Source organism: Haliaeetus leucocephalus, unplaced genomic scaffold (assembly GCF_000737465.1).
Source record: "Haliaeetus leucocephalus isolate CR32 unplaced genomic scaffold, Haliaeetus_leucocephalus-4.0 Scaffold317, whole genome shotgun sequence".
Taxonomy (NCBI): Eukaryota; Metazoa; Chordata; class Aves; order Accipitriformes; family Accipitridae; genus Haliaeetus; species Haliaeetus leucocephalus.
Window position 1 is genome coordinate 424,500 of NW_010972753.1, and position 16,698 is coordinate 441,197.

Here is a 16,698-nt window from a genome sequence, read left to right on the forward strand (position 1 = left end):
GGAGCAGAAGCTTTTAGACTCGCCAGAACAGCTTCTTTTCCTGACAGCTATTATTTGTCTCTATATACAGGAAAAAAACAAGGCAGAAACATCTGCCTTCATGAATGAATAAAATGTAACGAATTGCACAGACATCCAAAAGCTTTTCTCATGTTTTTGGTCACATCTCATTTGGTTTTAGTCACATCTCAACTCCTGCCCTGCACACCAAGCGTTCGCCTCTCTGCCCCTAGGGATAAGAAGAGGGCACGGGAGGCAGATGGCCTGCCTCGGTGCCACTGTCCTCCTGCCGCTCCTCTTCGCTGAGACTGTTCAGGTGCTGATGCCGTGACTCTTTGGGATGGCTGCACGGACTGTTAAAAAGGCCTCCGGTACCCGCCAGGTTTGTACCACTGGTGTGTGGGAAGCCAAACAGTGGCTGCCACCCTGGAGCCCCCCACAGCCCTCCCACGTGGGAGCTGTGGGGACCGCAGTTCCCACCTGGGGCATGCTGAGCATCATCAGCTCCCAGGCAGAGGCAGGGACACGAGCTGTAGCACCCAGGCGGTCACCCCAGGGAGGTGGGTGCATTATCAAAGCCTCCTCATGCCCCAAATTCCTCAGGCTGCTGGGGGTCAGGCCGTGGAGATGGAGGCAGTTAATGAGAGCCAGTCCCTATTCCTGTGCCCAAACGCCCACAGAGAGCAATGCACCCTGGGCTCCCCGGGATGCGTCAATGCACAACCAGAGAGGATACGGCGAGGGTTTGGCCACCCCGCGCACAAGGCACCAACGCTGGTCCCAAAACCAGCCACAGCAGCTCAGGCCAGAGGGGACCTGATACATGGGGACATGAGGTGATTTGAGAGTGTGAGATACAGGTGGGGCCCCTCACACTGGAGACGGGCCACATCTGGCCCCAACCCTGTCTCAGGGATGGCAGAGACCGGCAGGAGGAGCATGAGGAAAAGCAGGGTGAGACGTCTGCCCTGGAGCGAGAGCCCTCCCTGGCTGTGGTGGGGCAGCAGGGGGTGCCTGGGCTCGGGGACAAATAGCCCAGTGCAGACCTGCCCTCCCCCGGACAGTCCAAGCCCTGCCTGTGGACCTCATCTGTGTTCACTTTGGCCGCCGCAGCACGCGGCGATGATGATTTCCCCAAGCTAACACCTGGGGCCAGAAGCACCACATCTCATGGGATGAAAGCTGCAGCTATGAACCCTCCCGCCTTCCCCTGTGCGTGCCCCACAAACACCCATCGGCTTCACAGCAGGGTTCAGCTTTATCACCAGGCGTGGTGTGAAGCAACGTTTTATTCAAGACAGCCCTTCCCTTTGCAGGCTGGGCATTTACACGGCAGGACCGTGGCCACAGCCGGCGTCAGTGGCCAGGCAGGGTGGCTGCTCGGGCGGACACCTACACATCTACCCCAGGAGACGGCGCTCAGCCGCACTTGCCCAGGCACTCAAGGAGCTCCATGCGGATGGCGATGCGCACGTGCCAGCCCAGTGGGATGAGACGGATGTAGCGGGCCACGATGGGCGGCCGCAGCAGGTTCTGCACTGAGGACGAACGGTCCGAGTTGCCGTAGAAAACCTGGGGAGAGAGGTGTGGGCAGGTGGTTAGGGGGCTGGAAGTCCTGTCCGGTGAGTTTGGGGTGCCTGTACAGAGAGGAGGAGGAGGAGGCTCCCTCTCCTCCACCCCCAAAATAAAGGACTTTAAAAATAGCTAGATGCAGACAATTTTTGACATGCTGACTGGGTTTTCTGAGTAAGTCACTTTCCCCGCATTGTTCCTACACTACTTCTGTTTAGGCTAGACTTGATCCCTAGACCCCGTTCTCTCTCATCTGCCTTCTCGCAGCAAGGTACCACATGTTCGGAGTGAGCGTGATTGACCTTGACTCTTTGCAGTTCATGAGCTGGGCTCCTAGACACAGCGATATAGACAAAAAATGTATTTGGGGGCCCTTCTGCCACTGCTTGGTCATGCTGCCATGTCTCCTGCTGCCATGACCTGTTTTTTGGGGGAAAGCTCAGCATCCCCCCAGGGCTGCAGAAACTGGTACTTCAGCAAAGCCACCAGAGCCTCCCATGCTGGGACAAGCAGATGGACACTGAGGACACCTGGGAGGCAGCAGTTGTGGCATCCCCCAGCCCAGCTGGGCTGCACAGGGGCCACAGGCACCACCATAAAGTCTCCCCAGTGCAATTTTTCGCTTCAAACCAGCCCCTTATAGGTGCGGCGTGAGACCAGTTCGGTTGTTTGTGACTTAACTAGTTGCAGATTTTGTCTCGGGGGGTTTTCTGCGTTGTCACTGTGCACTAGCCCTGGACATACAGCAAAAGGAGGAGCCCCTGTTTTGTAGTGCTCAGGCGTGCTGGGGTTGTGCGGCTGCAGCTGAGAAAGGGGTTTTATCGTGGAGGTGCTGCCTCCCCTGCAATGCCAGCTAATGCCTCCAAGCTTAATCTGGACCCCACTATCATCATTAGAATACATCAAAAATGTATTTCGTCCTTCTGCAGCTGGTCAGCGAGGCACTCACACTCACCATAGGGGGGATGCCCCCCTCTGGGCTGTCCCCAGATGTGGGGTGAGCAGTGGGCCCCATCCACCCTGCTGCTCCCACAGAACCCCCCTCTTGGGGCACCTCCCCACCGAGACCCGACGCGTTCATGTCACCAACCACACCACCCCTCCACCAGTGGCCGAAGCGTGAAGTCCACCAACCCGGTTGTTCCCAGTCTGGTCCTTGTAGTAAACCCAGTTGAGGTTTTCGTCGGTGCGGTACTGCATGCTGTACTTGGTCATCCACTCATCGGCATCGCAGCGCCCTTGTGTGAGGATCCCTGAGATCACCTTCACCTCCTTCAGGTCGATCTGCAGCCACTGCCCGTTGTCCTGGTACTTGGAGAGCCATGCGCACCTGGGGGGACACCGCCGGCCCCGCTACATCCTCCGCCGCTGCCCCCCCCACGGACCCTCCTGTCCCCGTGCTGCCAGGGGTCCCCCACACCCACCTGCCCACAGGGCCCCTTGGGGAGGCATTTTTGGACTCACCCGAAACCTTGGCCATTGAGGCGGGCCTTGTTGGCCGTCCAGGAGGAGTACCAGCCCGTGTACTGCTCAGGGTTGGAGCAGCTTATCTGGTCGGGGGTGACGGCGCCGGACTCGAAGCCCAGGGGCTTGTGGTAGGGGCACTCTGCAGCACAAAGGAAAAAAAATACTTTAAGGGACACGAGTGGCTTTGCTTCCTGCATGTGTTTGCACGCTTGTAGTCGACAGCCCATGTGGTTTCGCTGCACCCTCTCCTGCCCGGCCAGGATGCTGGGGATGCTCTTAAACCCGGATCACAATCCCTGCAGTATTTGCTGCCCAGGGGCCATGGGGTCCTCATTTCTGACTCTTGTCTCGTGTGAATTTCTAGCTCTCCCCTCTTTCTCAAACTTACTAAACCTGTGCTGCCTGCAGTATTTGGGGGGGGGAGGTTTTAGTCAGCTGTTGCAGTCCGAACGTCCTTGCAAGCACGTGGAAGCAGATCCAGACTGGATCCAACAACCCAGATCCAGCCTCCAAGCTGCCAGCCTCCGCCTGGTCCTTGAGAAATGCCTGGCATGGCTTTTCTTGCTGGGCTTTATCTCCTTCTGCTCCTCCATTCACTGTCTTGATTTATGGCTATACCTGCATGGCAAAACTGCTGAGCCTGCTCTGATCATCCCTCCACAAGCACCCTCAGATCTTCTGCATTTTCTGCTATGGGGACTATCTTTGTATCTGGAAATGATCCTGTCTTGTGGAAAACCTGCGGGTGCTCCGGTGCCAGTGAGGTGTAATGCTTGGCCCTGCCAAAGGCTCAGGGATCTCCATCTGAGTTTTTGCCTTCAGATCTTTAGGCTGCCAAACCTGAGCCCACCGCTGTCTTCTGCGAGAGCGAGAAGTTCAGCAAGACCTGCTGGCTGCAAAACCACAAGGGGTAGAAATACTCATTCACCATTAAACCTTTCTGTGGTGGGTCACTGCAGAGTGCTCTGGAAGGCAAGCCTTTGGTGATGCTGCCATGCAGCGTGCCTGCAGGCTGCTTGGACCTAGTCGTGGGTTTTTCTGTTATGATCATTTTTTTATGCAATCAGGCTATCACTACCTATCTAGATACACATAAAGAAGGCGCTCACAAATGTCACATGGGGATTGCCTGGGCAAACATCTATACCGTGGGCAGCATTTTCTGATTTTGCAGCCTGTGGAGCAGGTGTGGTGCCCCCAAGGGTAACTCTGTCACATTTTCCAATTCAGCATAGTTCATTTCATGGGTTTTGGCAATAAAGGAGCGAGCGAAGCTCTGCACAGCTTCACTCGTGGGTAGGATGTTTCCTCACCTTAGCCGTGCCTGACCAACTAGCGTGGTGCCTCACGTTAAAAATGACCAACATGGGGAGTGTCCGCGGGCGCCAGGGCCTGGCATGACTGCGGCCTCCCCGGTAAAACTCCCCCGCGCTGCGGCCATGCGGTCGATGTCTCATTAGCAAGCTCCACTGGGTCGATATCGTATGCATCAATATCTCATTAACATATCTTGCTCAGTCAGCACCTCATTAACACGTTTTTCCCCACGAAAACATCACGCTTTTCCGCCACATTGAAGCCCTTGCTGCCCCCGTGCAAGAAGGCGGTTGAGCTGGGGTGGCCCCGCGTGTTTACTACTCGGCAGCTTATCTCGAACACCACGCAACTTTACTTTTAGCAACACTAATCTGCAGACCACACAACCGTAATGCAATTAGCAGGTCACCTTCTGGCGCGTCCGGCTGCGTTACGCGCAGGGACCCACGCAACAGATTCCTGCTGCCCGCCTGGCCAAACTGGCTGAGCCATTTAACGCCATTACCACCGACCTGGAGAAAACTCGTGCGGTGGTTGCGAGGCCGGCCAGCTGCTCCCCGCCGGCTGTGCCGGAGGCAGGTCTGCAACCCCTCGGCTCGGCAAACCACCCCCAGGCAGCGGGGACGCCAGGCCACACCGCCATGGCTGGGCTGGGCTGGGCGAAGAGAGTGCGAAGTCCCCTGCCCGGGGAGAGAGACAGCTGGGAGATATGGGGACAGTGTTCGTTATTCAGGACACCAGCCTTCATTAGTCAAGGAAGGCGCCTTCATTACTCAGCTACATAATGCTAATGCGTGAGAGCATCCCTCATACCTCGCCTGGCCAGGAAACCTGGAGCCGCTCCTCTCACACACGTGTCCCTCAGCCATGGACGGATCAACCAAACCTGCCGTGTCTCCTTCCCTTCCTTTTCAAGGGGCAGTGGTTTTAAACAGGAAGAGGGAAGATTTATATTGGACATAAGGAAGACATTTTTTACGCCACGGATGGTGAGGCACGGGAGCAGGTTGCCCAGAGAAGCTGTGGATGCCCCATCCCTGGAGGTGTTCAAGGCCAGGTTGGATGGGGCTTGGAGCAGCCTGGGCTAGTGGAAGGTGTCCTTGCCTGTGGTAGGGGAGTTGGACTAGATGCTGACCTTCAAAGGTCCCTTCCAACCCAAACCATGGTGTGATTCTGTGATTCCTTGGTGCACGCGACAGCAGGGTGGTACCAGGCTGTAGCAAGGCTTCATATGGAGAATTGTGCACTGTTAAGGTTGAGCAGCAAGAAAATGTGTGGTAGGACTAGGCTGGCATGCCAGGCATAGGTGCTGGTGGGGAGCCACCATAATGAGAAGGACTTCCCCAGGGGCTGGTCGGGGATCTCTGCTGTGCTGGCTGCGGTTCGGCACTGCCGTATGGCTCTGCGGGGTGCGTGATCATGCCTCACAACGAGATATAAAGTGTCATTTCTGGAGCTCTTATAAGCGATTCTTCTGCATCCCAGGGGCCGTCTCCAGCAAACGCCTTCTTCCTCTTCATACCTGCCCCAGCAGGCAGCCCTGTGAAGATACCAGCTGCAGAAACTGGAAGGACAGAACCTGAGAAGCCATGGCCCTTTACTGGGGATGTTTGGGGCTGCTCTGCCCTGGGGGCGAGACACCACCCATGCACAGTGGATGAATCCTCTCCTTGTAGTTTCTCCAGGCAGGAAAGAAGCCTGTGCACAATGCCTAAGCTGGGTGAGCCCCAGGTGGACATGGCCTCCACAGGAGCAGGGCACCCAGAGGGAGAACTTAGGGGAAGTAGATGGCCCGGCAAGGATGACTGGGAAGCCTCTGCACTTGTCAGCTCCCTCGCGCCGCAGGAGGGAAACCTTCAGGTCCCACACCAGCGTGGAATGGAAACGCCTGGGGGTTTTCCCCTTGCATTTCCATTTGCGTATGCCTGCAAGCTCTGCCAGTGGTGTCGTATCTTCCTGTCAATACACGTCTTTATTTGCTTTCTAGCCCATCCTGGCTTCCGCTCAGAGCTCTTCCAGGTTAACTCTTTTAACCTCCTCCTCCTTCTGGGCAGCCATGCCAAATGCTGAGTGCTGGGGTGGTCGTTTCCCTGGTGTGTCTCCCCCAGGGAACCCGCGGGCAGCAAAACACACCTCAAGTTGTTGCACAGCCTCTCGCGGGAGCTGGGAAGAGGTAGTTGCTAGCGGGTGTAAGGGAGGTACCACTTTCAGCACCCAGCTCCAGAGGGGGTGAACACCTCTGAAAATCTGCATGACAGAGGCCTGAACAAGAGTGCAGCTTCTGTGGGACACATGAGCTAAACCTGAGGACCAGCCGGGCACCGATAAAGCCTTGCTGGGGTAACACGTCTGGGAAAATGTGGTGGTTGCAGAGAATAATGAGGGAAGATCTTGATCAGAAATCTATAAAACATGATCTGTAAGGAATGGCTGAAGGAGCTGGGCAGGGGCAGCCCAGGGAAAACAAGATTGTAGTCTTTTACTGTTTAAAAATATGCTGCAAAGAAAGAATAAACTGTTTTCCTTGACCCCTGGAGAGAGGAGAAGCTGTCACAGGCTAAGCTGCAGCGAGGGAGAATGAGCCTAGGTGGTACAAAAGGTTTCCCACAGCAAATCCTGCACAGGGCGGTAGCTTCCCCCGGCACTTTCTGGGAGCACCAGTGCTGTAGGGACAGGGCAGGCAAGTGCCCACCGGCACTGGCCAGCCTGGGCCACCCCGGGTGACCTCCCGAGGTCCAAGCACATCCCCTGCCCCTCTGCCCAAAGGTGCAGGGTCACCCCGCACCTCCCACCGGTGCAGCTCCCCCAGCCCCTGCCGGCAGCTGGGTTTGGAACAAGTACCGCCATGATATGCCACCTCTGCAATGCAGGGTGCAACTGGGGAAGCTGTTGAAGATCACTCAACATGGCTAAAAGCGTGCTGGCCCATTACCTGGCATGCACTCTAAGCTGTTAGTCCCACTGGACCACACCGAGTTAGGACCTCCTTGGCAATCGCATTTGCAAGCCTTGCTGTGCCACAGCTCCAGTCTCTCATCCTAAAGAGAAGGTAAAAATCCAGTGATAAATCAACGTAGTCATCGGCAATGGTGACACAAGACTAAATCTGAGTCCCGAAGCTTAGACAGACCTCGCGCCTGCCTGGGCTGCTGCACCTTCTCCGAGCCCCGTTCTTCATGCCAGCCCAGCATGAAACGTGGGATGACTCCCTCTTGGATTCAGAGGTCAGAGCACGTGCCTGGGCTCCAAGGCCGAGTTGCCATCCCTCCTTCTGCCCCAAGGCACCAGAGCTGGGCAGTGCCGGACCCCCAGCATTTACCCAGCAGCCAAACGAGCCAGAAAGACTTACCTCTCCCGGGGAGAGGGCCATTGCAGCTGGGGCAGTGGGCATGGAGGGAAGAAGAGAGAGAGAGGTCAGAAATGAACATGCTGCAAGCAAACGTTGGGAAATGGAATGAACATTTACTCCTGAGCTGGGGACAAATAAATCAAGGAAGGACTGATGAATCTACTGCGTTTCCCCCGGGGAAAGCAAGAGGATGGGCAGGAACAGGGCACTGCATGTGCCTGTGTCAGTGCTACTCCTGCACTGTTTTCTTTTCGATGCCTTTGGCATCTCCTCTTTCTGATCAGACACGCCTGAAATGTCCTGAGGAGACCCATGCCAGCCCCCTTGGCCTCTGCTATACAGCTAATTTTGCTCCTATCCCTTTTTGCTGTCTTCCTGCCCCACAGTTTCCCTTTCCCAGTTTGCCCTTAAAACATGTGAGCTGATGAGCTCCAAGGGTGAAAGCCCAGCCTGGTGCCACTGCAAATCCCCAGTGCCTTTGGAGGAGATGGGACAGACCGCGAAGTGCCTGGCCTGGCATCACTCCCTCTGGACGGGATGGAGGAAAATTAAATGTCAATAGGTCTTCCCAATCCATCTTGCATACAAGACTCCCTTTTTTTTCTTTCTTAGAGAAAAACAGTTGTTGTGGCCGTAGAGGAAGAGCTGCTGGTTTTGTAACATCTGACCTGGTTTATGGCCTGCCTGTTACTGAGTTTTTATGAGCCCTTTCCTTGCTGAAAGGGCTCTCCTGCTTCACAGTGAAGTCCAAAGCAGACCATGTTAGTAGCATTTGGACTGGCAAAATAGTTCCCAGACAACTATGAGAACAAAAAAATTTACAAAAAATAGTGCCAGGACTGCTGATAACTCATCAACACAAGTCAAATGTCAAACATCATGTTTTCAATGCCAGCAGGGAATCTGTTAGCCACTAAGGACCAAGCTATTGAGCAGCTAAAAACTTGCATACAGGATCCACGAGAAACCTGCCATCTCCAAACAGAGGTTTTGTGAATACGAAAAGAGGATCTTTTCACCAAATGTATTAGACTCTGAATTATTCACTGAAATCTAGTTATGATTTATTCATTCATACACTGTCACTTTGCTGAGCCTAGGAAGCTCCAACTAATGCTGGGAATTTACATCTCGCATTTATATAGCAAGTTTCATCTCAAAAGACTCATAAACACTGTGCAATTATAATCATCTGAAATATAAACTATAGACAAAGTTCCATTTATTACTGAAACGCAACAGCTCCTTGGGTGTGACACTGGGCCTGAATGTATCAAGAGTCTGAAAGAAAGACCCCAGAAAAGAACAAAATTATAAAGAAATTTAAAAAAACACCCTTTCTTTAACACAGAGATGGTGTCCTTTGCTTCAGTGTCCCAGTGCAGCATTTCTGGCATCAGGAACTTACCGCATTAACCCAAGGCATCGGCCCTGGCAGAAGAAGTAAACGTTGGTTTACAATAAAAAGACGCGGCTTTTAGTCGGGCCCAAGAGGGAGGGAGGGGGCACCCAGACCCCATCGAGCTCAGCAGAAAAACGTGGGTGCACGTCTCCAGGTCTGGCCTCTTGGACAGCGTAGGCTGGGGGCCATGCACAACACCGCACGCTCCACCTTTCCCAGCACAGATGTTACCCAGCCAAGCCCCGTGACTCCAGTGCGCAATGAGAAAACCACGGCGGAGGTGCGGGCGCGAAGCCGCGTGGCACATCGCCACCTCCGTGCTGTCCCACGCGGGGCACAGCAGGTCAACGTAAACCCGCGTGAGGGTGGTTCAGGGTAACGCTGCCTGTCCTCAGATCAGCACGGTACACAACAGGACTTATCACCTATCAAAACTGTACCACCTCGGCCAATAAAAGCAATGCAGTGCCTCTCCCGCCGGCTTAATGCTCTGTTTGATGCCGATACCGGAGCGGCACTGGCACCGGGGTACGGGAGCTGGGCCGGCAGGCGCTCCAGCTGGTGGCCTTTCCCAGCAGGATGGGCTCCCTGCTCTGGGAGCACCAGCTGCAAGGGTGCAGGTAGTTTCGATACCCTGGGATTTGGGAGCCCAGCTCCCCAGCCAGCACGGCCCGCCATGCGTCCCCGCTGCCCAGCAATTGCTGAGCAGGTCTGAGCTTGCGGGGCAGCGGGCTCAGCTCCTTCAGTCTGCAGGCATTCAAGTTTCATTTAGAGATGTGTGCTCACTATGTGTTCCTTAACCTCTTTATTCGCATCTTTAGAAGACTGATTTTTGTGGACAAAAAACTTTTGTGGGTCATTTCCTATTTTCCTTATGGTGGTTAAATGCACTTTGGCCTGGCAATGACCTGAGAAGTGAGTGGAGCTGTGCAGAGGTGAAAGCAAAGGTGCCTGCACCTCTCTACCTCAATACTCGCCGTGGCTCCTCTTTAGTGGCTACAGAGAAAACCTGGTAAACAAACTAGCAAATGAATATACTTTGTATAGGGACAAAATATTTGATTATATGTGTGTTGGGTCCATTTGCCCAGCATGAGGAAGACTGTATTGTGGTGAAGCTTACTATTGTGCACTGTGCACCTGAGGTGGGGAAAGGGGATGTGAATTACCAGACTGATGTAGGGTATTGCTTTGGGTCCATGCTGAGCCCTTCAGCACACCTCCTGAGTCCCTGCCTGGGTATTTGAGAGCCAAGACCAAAATTTGGCATGTCATTGACACATGCAGCTGGAAATCCAATGGCTGCAAGTAAAACAACAGGAAAAAAATGAATAGTTTTCAGGTGGGTGGGTGTACAGTAGCACTTACTCAACCACCAGGAATAAACCCTCCTGCCCTGGCATTGCTTGGGTGGCTGCACCTGGTCAGCAATGCCTGCTCCTGAGCTACAAGAGCAGCTTTTAGGGTTTTTAGGCTTCTCAGCTGGGGTACATTAACTGCAAATCAAGCAAGGGTGTGGATTTCAGGCATAAAACCCCTTTTTTCAATGCAGCCTGTTATTGGGCCAGCCCTGGCACAGGCAGTGGTGCAAAGGCAGTGCCAGCGTGCTGCCCCTCCGGCTGTCCCTGCTGGGCTGGGGGCCTCCAAGCCTCGCTGGTTTAAATGTCTCAAATAGGAGATCGACTTTGCTTTTTTGAGCTGGAAGAGGTTAACTGCCAAGGGCTCACTCCCATGAGTGGCTCAGCCATCCGACCGCCACTGCCTGCGGCACAGGGGAGCAGCAGGATCGGCTTTGGGTAAGCACGGCAGCGGGTCGGCCAAACGTCCTACCTGGGCAGCGTGGCCTGATAACCCCTGGTGTCGGGAGAGGAGAGGAAAAGATGCCCTTGCCTGCAGTTGGCCAGAAAAAGTAGTAATTGATATATTGTTGTGTTTACAGCTGTGACAGGCCCTGTCCTACAAAGGAAATGAAGAGGAAAGCTGGCTGCCAATACTCTAAAAATGTGATGGGCAGCATGCTTTTATAGTGAGCGTGTTTGCCTTCAAGGAAGGTTACAGATAATTGGTAATTGTAGGTCAGACAGAACGAATTGCTGCAATTCGTGGGAGAGTCATAAGTCCTGCACGGCCGCCGAGGGCTGTTGTTTTAAAAGTACAGGACTGAAAAAAACGCCAAAACATTAAAAAGGAAAGAGCCCTATTTACAGTCCCTGCAGTGCCCCAGGACATTCAGCAAACCATCAGTTCAGTGAAATAAATTATTATCTGCGAGTGAGAGGCAGGGAGGTAGGGCATGTGCCTTTCCTGCCCCTCCATCCTGCCCTGCAGCGTGGTGCGCCCAACGCGCCGCTGTGCACAAATGCCACCCCGTAGCGCAGGATTTGGGGACCGGGGCTTGGGCAAGCACGAGGGGAGGATTTTGTGCCAGAGCACCCGTCCTGGGGGCTGGGCTGGAGCACAGGCCCTGGGATGGCCCCGCTTGGCATCAGTGAGCGGGATGGAGGAGAGAGAGAACCCAGGGACTGGTCCAGGTTTGGGGCAGAAGGAAAAGAGCTGGCAGAGGCAGTCCTGGGATGCCGGAATGGGGAGGATGCAGGTTTCCCGAGGTGGAAGTGGGATAAAGCAGCAGCCATAACTTGGGGCTAGCTGAGGAAAGGAAGGGGCAAGCAGTAGCAAGGAGGCTCAGCTGCTGGCATTTTAACGACAGGAACAGGTAACCACGTGTCTCAGAAAATTTGTGGTCATTAAGAACGTGGTTAAACAAGAGGAAGAGGGGAGAAAGGTAAGTGTGGGCAGAAGTAACACCGCCAAATGCTAAGCAAATTCCGATAAGGTCAGAAATTTGATCATATTGAATATCCTGACCATAAAGCCATGACAGCAAGCCATCTTTTTTTAGCGTGGCTAGAATTAGTGATGGATACACAAGCATGAGAAAGCACATTATAAAATAAAACAGGGAAATAAAATATAACACAGAATAAATGTCAGTCACTCAATTTACCGGAATAAGTTCGCATAAACCTGGTCATTGCAGGCAAAGTATGTGGAAAATGTTAATGACTTTGTTTGTTTATTGACTTCATGATTTAGGTGGCCTAGAAGCTTCAGCTGGAAAATAGTTAATCTTGCCTTTCATCTCTGCAAGCAACATCTCAGTTTAACAGAGCTCAGAGAGACAAGCAAAATTATTTTCTCCCTGCTTCTCCCAGAGGAGAGCACTCCCTCCATGATGCAGCACTTTCCTGGCGTGGTGGCTCCTGCTGCATAGCTGGTCACCTGCTTCCCTTCTGCATGTGTGGGCCATGGGACAGGGGAAAGGAAAGCAGCTGGAAAAACAGAAGAATGTGACTGGGGCCCCACAAAAAGCTGTCACAGAAATGACAGAGGTGACTGGAATGAATGGCACTGGTTCGATCACCTTTTCTGAAAGGCACACCATTGCAAGACCCTGTTTTCCTTGAGCACCACATTAGAGAGCATCAGGAAGCAGTTAGGTAAGGCGGTCTGTAAGCAACACAGCAGGTCGAGACACAAAAAAACCATTGCGGTACCTCTGTGCCCATCAGGTGCTAGTTTGTGGGTTGCTAAATTATTAACCTAGGCTATTTTTACATCCCAGCCCTGGAAATCATGCCAGGCGAGCGAGATGACTCACGCCAGGCTGCACCAGCCTGAGTAGCAAGGTGCTTTTGGGGAAGCTGCCACATCCCAGGCCACATCATGCGTGGCGTTTTCCCCATCTCTCCTTGCCCTGTGCCAGTGGTGATGGCCCCAGGGACCCCTGCTGCAGCCCTGGCCGGTCCCAGGTCCCCTCAGCAGGCATAGCTCCCTCGCCCAGTCTCTTCGTCCTTGCTTTTGTTATTCTTCCCCCAGAGCTTTTTCTGTGGCCGTGCTAAGCGGGCTCCGTGGGACCGTGTCATGCAAACAGTGCCTTTATTTCTAAAAAGTGCAGGCTTAAAATAGTCTTTGGGAGCTATGCTGGCAGGCAGAGACCCCCGGTGCATATGCAGATCTGTGTCCACCGAAAGATTTTGGGAGCCAGGCTGGCCCGGTGAAAACAGGCTGTTCATCCAGGGGCTCTCACCACCTAAAGCCATGCTGGGCCAAATGCTCAGCCTCTTTCCCCTGTAGATGATATTCTGTCCCTGGCACGCCCCAGGAGGGCACCACCGCCGCGGCAGACATCAGCCTGCGAGGACTCATCTCTGCTCATCGCCGTCAGGCGCGGTCGGAGCCAGAGACTGGAGGCAAGAGGACCAGCATCAGCCTGCAGAGGGGAGAAGGGCTCATACTTCGCCTTAAGCTCCTCTCTTGTGCTTTAACATGGCTGCTGTCTTCCTCCACCATTTTGTGGGGATTTTTCATGGTTTTGTTATTTTTGCTTCCATTTAATGTTCTTTATTTGAATTGTTTTTATTTCATTTCCATTTTCATTCATTTGCATTGTGTCTTATTTACTGGTATTTATCTGAAAGTGATAAAAACATTTAAATAATTATAATTATACCTATTTAATTCATATTCATTTCTCTTTTATGCCTGCTATCTCCAACAAAATTTTTCTATGTTGTGAAAATATTTGGAAAAACCTTAAATAATTTGAAAAAAAAAATCAACATTTCCCCTTTTCTTAAGAGATGTATAATTATCTTTTTTTTTTAAAGTGTTCCTTTGAAAATTTTTGGCAATTTCTGATCTTATTGACATGTTTGTTCCTTCCTGCTTAGAGCTATGCAGAACATTGCCTGCATAGTAATTTCATTAGATGTATTGATTATGCCAAAGAGCGGAACTAAAGATGTTATTTACTGTGATTTGAAGGCAGGTTTGGGCCTTTGATTTTGGTGTTTGGGGTTTTTTTTTGTGTTTTGTTTTTTTCAAAGCTTCAAAAAACAGAGAGGGGAAAAAAAAGAAATCTGCTCTTTTAAACTGCCGAGGTGTGCTTATTCCCCGATGTGTAGTGAGCACGGATGGAGTAATGCGGAGCGGGCATGTCACATTCAATGTGCTAAAAGTATATTCATGTCAATCCGGGGCTTGGGGTGCTCCCCCTCACCATATGGAGGGGGCCCAGCAGCTGCTGCGGCTCTCGTCGCAGGAGCCCGCCTGCTGCACCATATGCTGCTGCTGCTGCTGTGGTGGTGTCCCCGGCAAACACAAGCCCAGCCAAGGCGCGGGGGCCGGGGGTGCTCCTCTAAGCCATTTGCTCTGCCAGAGAAAATAAGCTAAGGAGCTTTTCATGGCATCGGTGCACGTGGCTCAGAGGACTGACCTAGCGGCACCTTCTCCATGGTGGGAGAGGCAGGAGTGTGAGGGGGGACCTGGGCAGACGGTCACTGCTCGCTCTTTATCCAGAAGAGGACACTTAGACCACGAAGCAGAGAAAAACAGTAAATTAAGAAAACCAGTAAATTAAGCAAATAAATTAAATACCAAAGGAGCGATGCCTGGAAAGTGATCCTGCAAGTAATTTTTCACTGCAGGCTCTCTGAAAATATCCTGATGTGTGGGTGTCTATTAAAAGCAAGCTGCATCTGGGATTGAGAGCAAGGTATGAACCCATTCCAAGGACTAATTGCAGTTATGCCACCCATTGGGAAAAAAATGCTGGCATCTGGGTAAAAACAGCCTTTCAAGAAGCTCAGGCACCAGTAACCTTCCCACGTGAAACAAAGGAGAGCGAAGAGATAAGGTATGAGGACAATGCACAAATATTTGCTGGAAGATTAAAAGAAAGACCTATTAATTAGAGCGGGGTACAGCCAAGCATAACAGGATGAAATGAAGGCACAGCCAGTTGAGGAACACTTTCCTATCTGTGAAATTTGGTAGACCAAAATATTCAATGGAAACAGAGAAGGATAGAAAAAACTAGACAAAGCAAACCACTGAGAATTCAACATCCATGGGGGAAAAGCTGGACTGCCTGATAAATCTGTCCCACACTCTGACAGATCATACTCTTTTCACACATTAATGTTGGTAGATACTGCCCAGCACTTCGCAAGAGCAGAAGTTTAAGATAATAATAGCAGCTTTGCCATTGGCTTCAATGAAGCCAGAAGTTCAAACACAACCCAGAAAATTATCTCCTTGTTCCACAGCTGGGTTAATTAAAATGGAAGGAAACTGTGATCCTGAATTTTCTGGCTGCTTCTAGCTCCTGCTTACCTGCTATCACTGCTACATTTCTGAAAAGTAAATTTGAGAAAGCCTCAAAATTGATAAATAGTTTTCCCATTTTCTTGACTTATGATGGCTTTTTGTTCTTGAAGTGCCTTTGGAAGTCTTTTCCAGGCCAAAATACCTGAAAGAATCTTTTAAAAAAGGCAGAGCTCCATCAGCAATGTCTTGCTGCTAGAGAAAATGATCAGGTTTTGATTAATCAAGAGTTTTGATTAATGAAGGACCAGTCTTTCATGTTATACTGTACCTCATTTCTCAAATCAGCATTATTATTTACTCACTGGCTCAGCTGCATGACAATTTTCTTTGCAAATTCATATTTTGACAAATTATATGGCAATTTTTTCACACTGCAATTATTTTGTGAAACAGAGTTTTACTACTGAATATTCATAGAGCTGTAAGAACGCTGCTCACTCATGTACATAAATTACACATCTCCTCCACAATTTTGCCTTTCCCTGAATTATTATGCTTCCATGAGAACATAGAGAAGAGCTTGCTCTGTACCCCACAGCCCCTGGCAGAAGAAAGAAGCATGGATGAAACAAGAAATACAAAGAGGGACATCTGAAAGTGCCTCTCAGGAGGCAAACTGCATACCTTTGTACCAGAAAAGAAGAGACAGCAGGACGCTTCCCATCTTGAACCGCATCTTTTCCTTCCTCTTTTGGGAATAGCTCCTTCGCGTGCTGCTCAGCTTGCTGGGAAGGCATGAGATTAACTTAAGAATTGCCTAAGCACCTTACTCTCCTCCATTCTCATGATTTTATCAAGCACCACCAAGCCAACCACACAATTATTGCTGTCGAGCTCTATCCTAGAGGATGTGTTATGTGTAACAGTTTTTTGAAAGGTAAAAAGTACTGAGGTACTGACACTGTGAGTGCGATTCTGATTGTGTATGCAGCCATATGTCCAAATAAACAGGGACATACCTACCTAGAAACCACATATACCCCCCACAGAAATGCAGATGTCTAATGCTTATAAAATATATGTAGTATATAGTCTATTGTATGCGGTATGTTTTTATTAACTTCCACCCCAATTATTTACCTCTACACTATCGATGCCTTTCCTAATAATAGCTGTGTGTAGAAATCTGCCCTGGCCTTACTGCTCTTTTAGTCACCTAATTGCAAGGGGCTGAAAACTGCAATTAGTAGATCACACAGAAATAGCACATTTCAGTTGTTTACTTGCTGAGCTGTAAAAATCTCTAACCAAAAAAGTAAACCTCCCTTTGCTAACAGTTCTACCTACAGCATTTTCTCAACCAGTTTACATCAAAGAGAGTTACACATTTGATTTTAAAATGACTGAAAGATTCAAGACAACAGACTGCTAGTGATTCCAGTGGATCTTGCATCCGTTCCTCCAATCTCTGTTAATTATGTGC

General features: G+C 51.2%; 1 protein-coding gene across 1 annotated transcript; it reads right to left on the minus strand.

Annotated features, from left to right (window-relative positions):
• Window positions 1-1,274: 1,274 nt before the first annotated feature.
• Window positions 1,275-15,968, minus strand: RS1 (retinoschisin 1). Its single transcript, XM_010571257.1, has 6 exons — window positions 15,900-15,968; window positions 7,706-7,731; window positions 7,289-7,394; window positions 3,037-3,178; window positions 2,707-2,902; window positions 1,275-1,572 (listed from the first exon to the last, which is right to left on the minus strand). Exons 1-6 carry the CDS (start codon window positions 15,949-15,951, stop codon window positions 1,420-1,422), a joined length of 675 nt encoding a protein of 224 aa, XP_010569559.1. The 5' UTR covers window positions 15,952-15,968; the 3' UTR covers window positions 1,275-1,419.
• Window positions 15,969-16,698: the final 730 nt, after the last annotated feature.

What these genes read in the sequence shown, in the direction of transcription:
- RS1 (XM_010571257.1), bottom strand. Translation starts at nt 15,951, where the DNA reads ATGCGGTTCAAGATGGGAAGCGTCCTGCTGTCTCTTCTTTTCTGGTAC. An exon ending in CAGCTTAGAGTGCATGCCAG is followed by an intron (nt 3,179 to 7,288) that starts GTAATGGGCCAG and finishes TTTGTGCTGCAG; the next exon opens with AGTGCCCCTACCACAAGCCC. An exon ending in ACCAGACTGGGAACAACCGG is followed by an intron (nt 1,573 to 2,706) that starts GTTGGTGGACTT and finishes CTCTCTCCCCAG; the next exon opens with GTTTTCTACGGCAACTCGGA.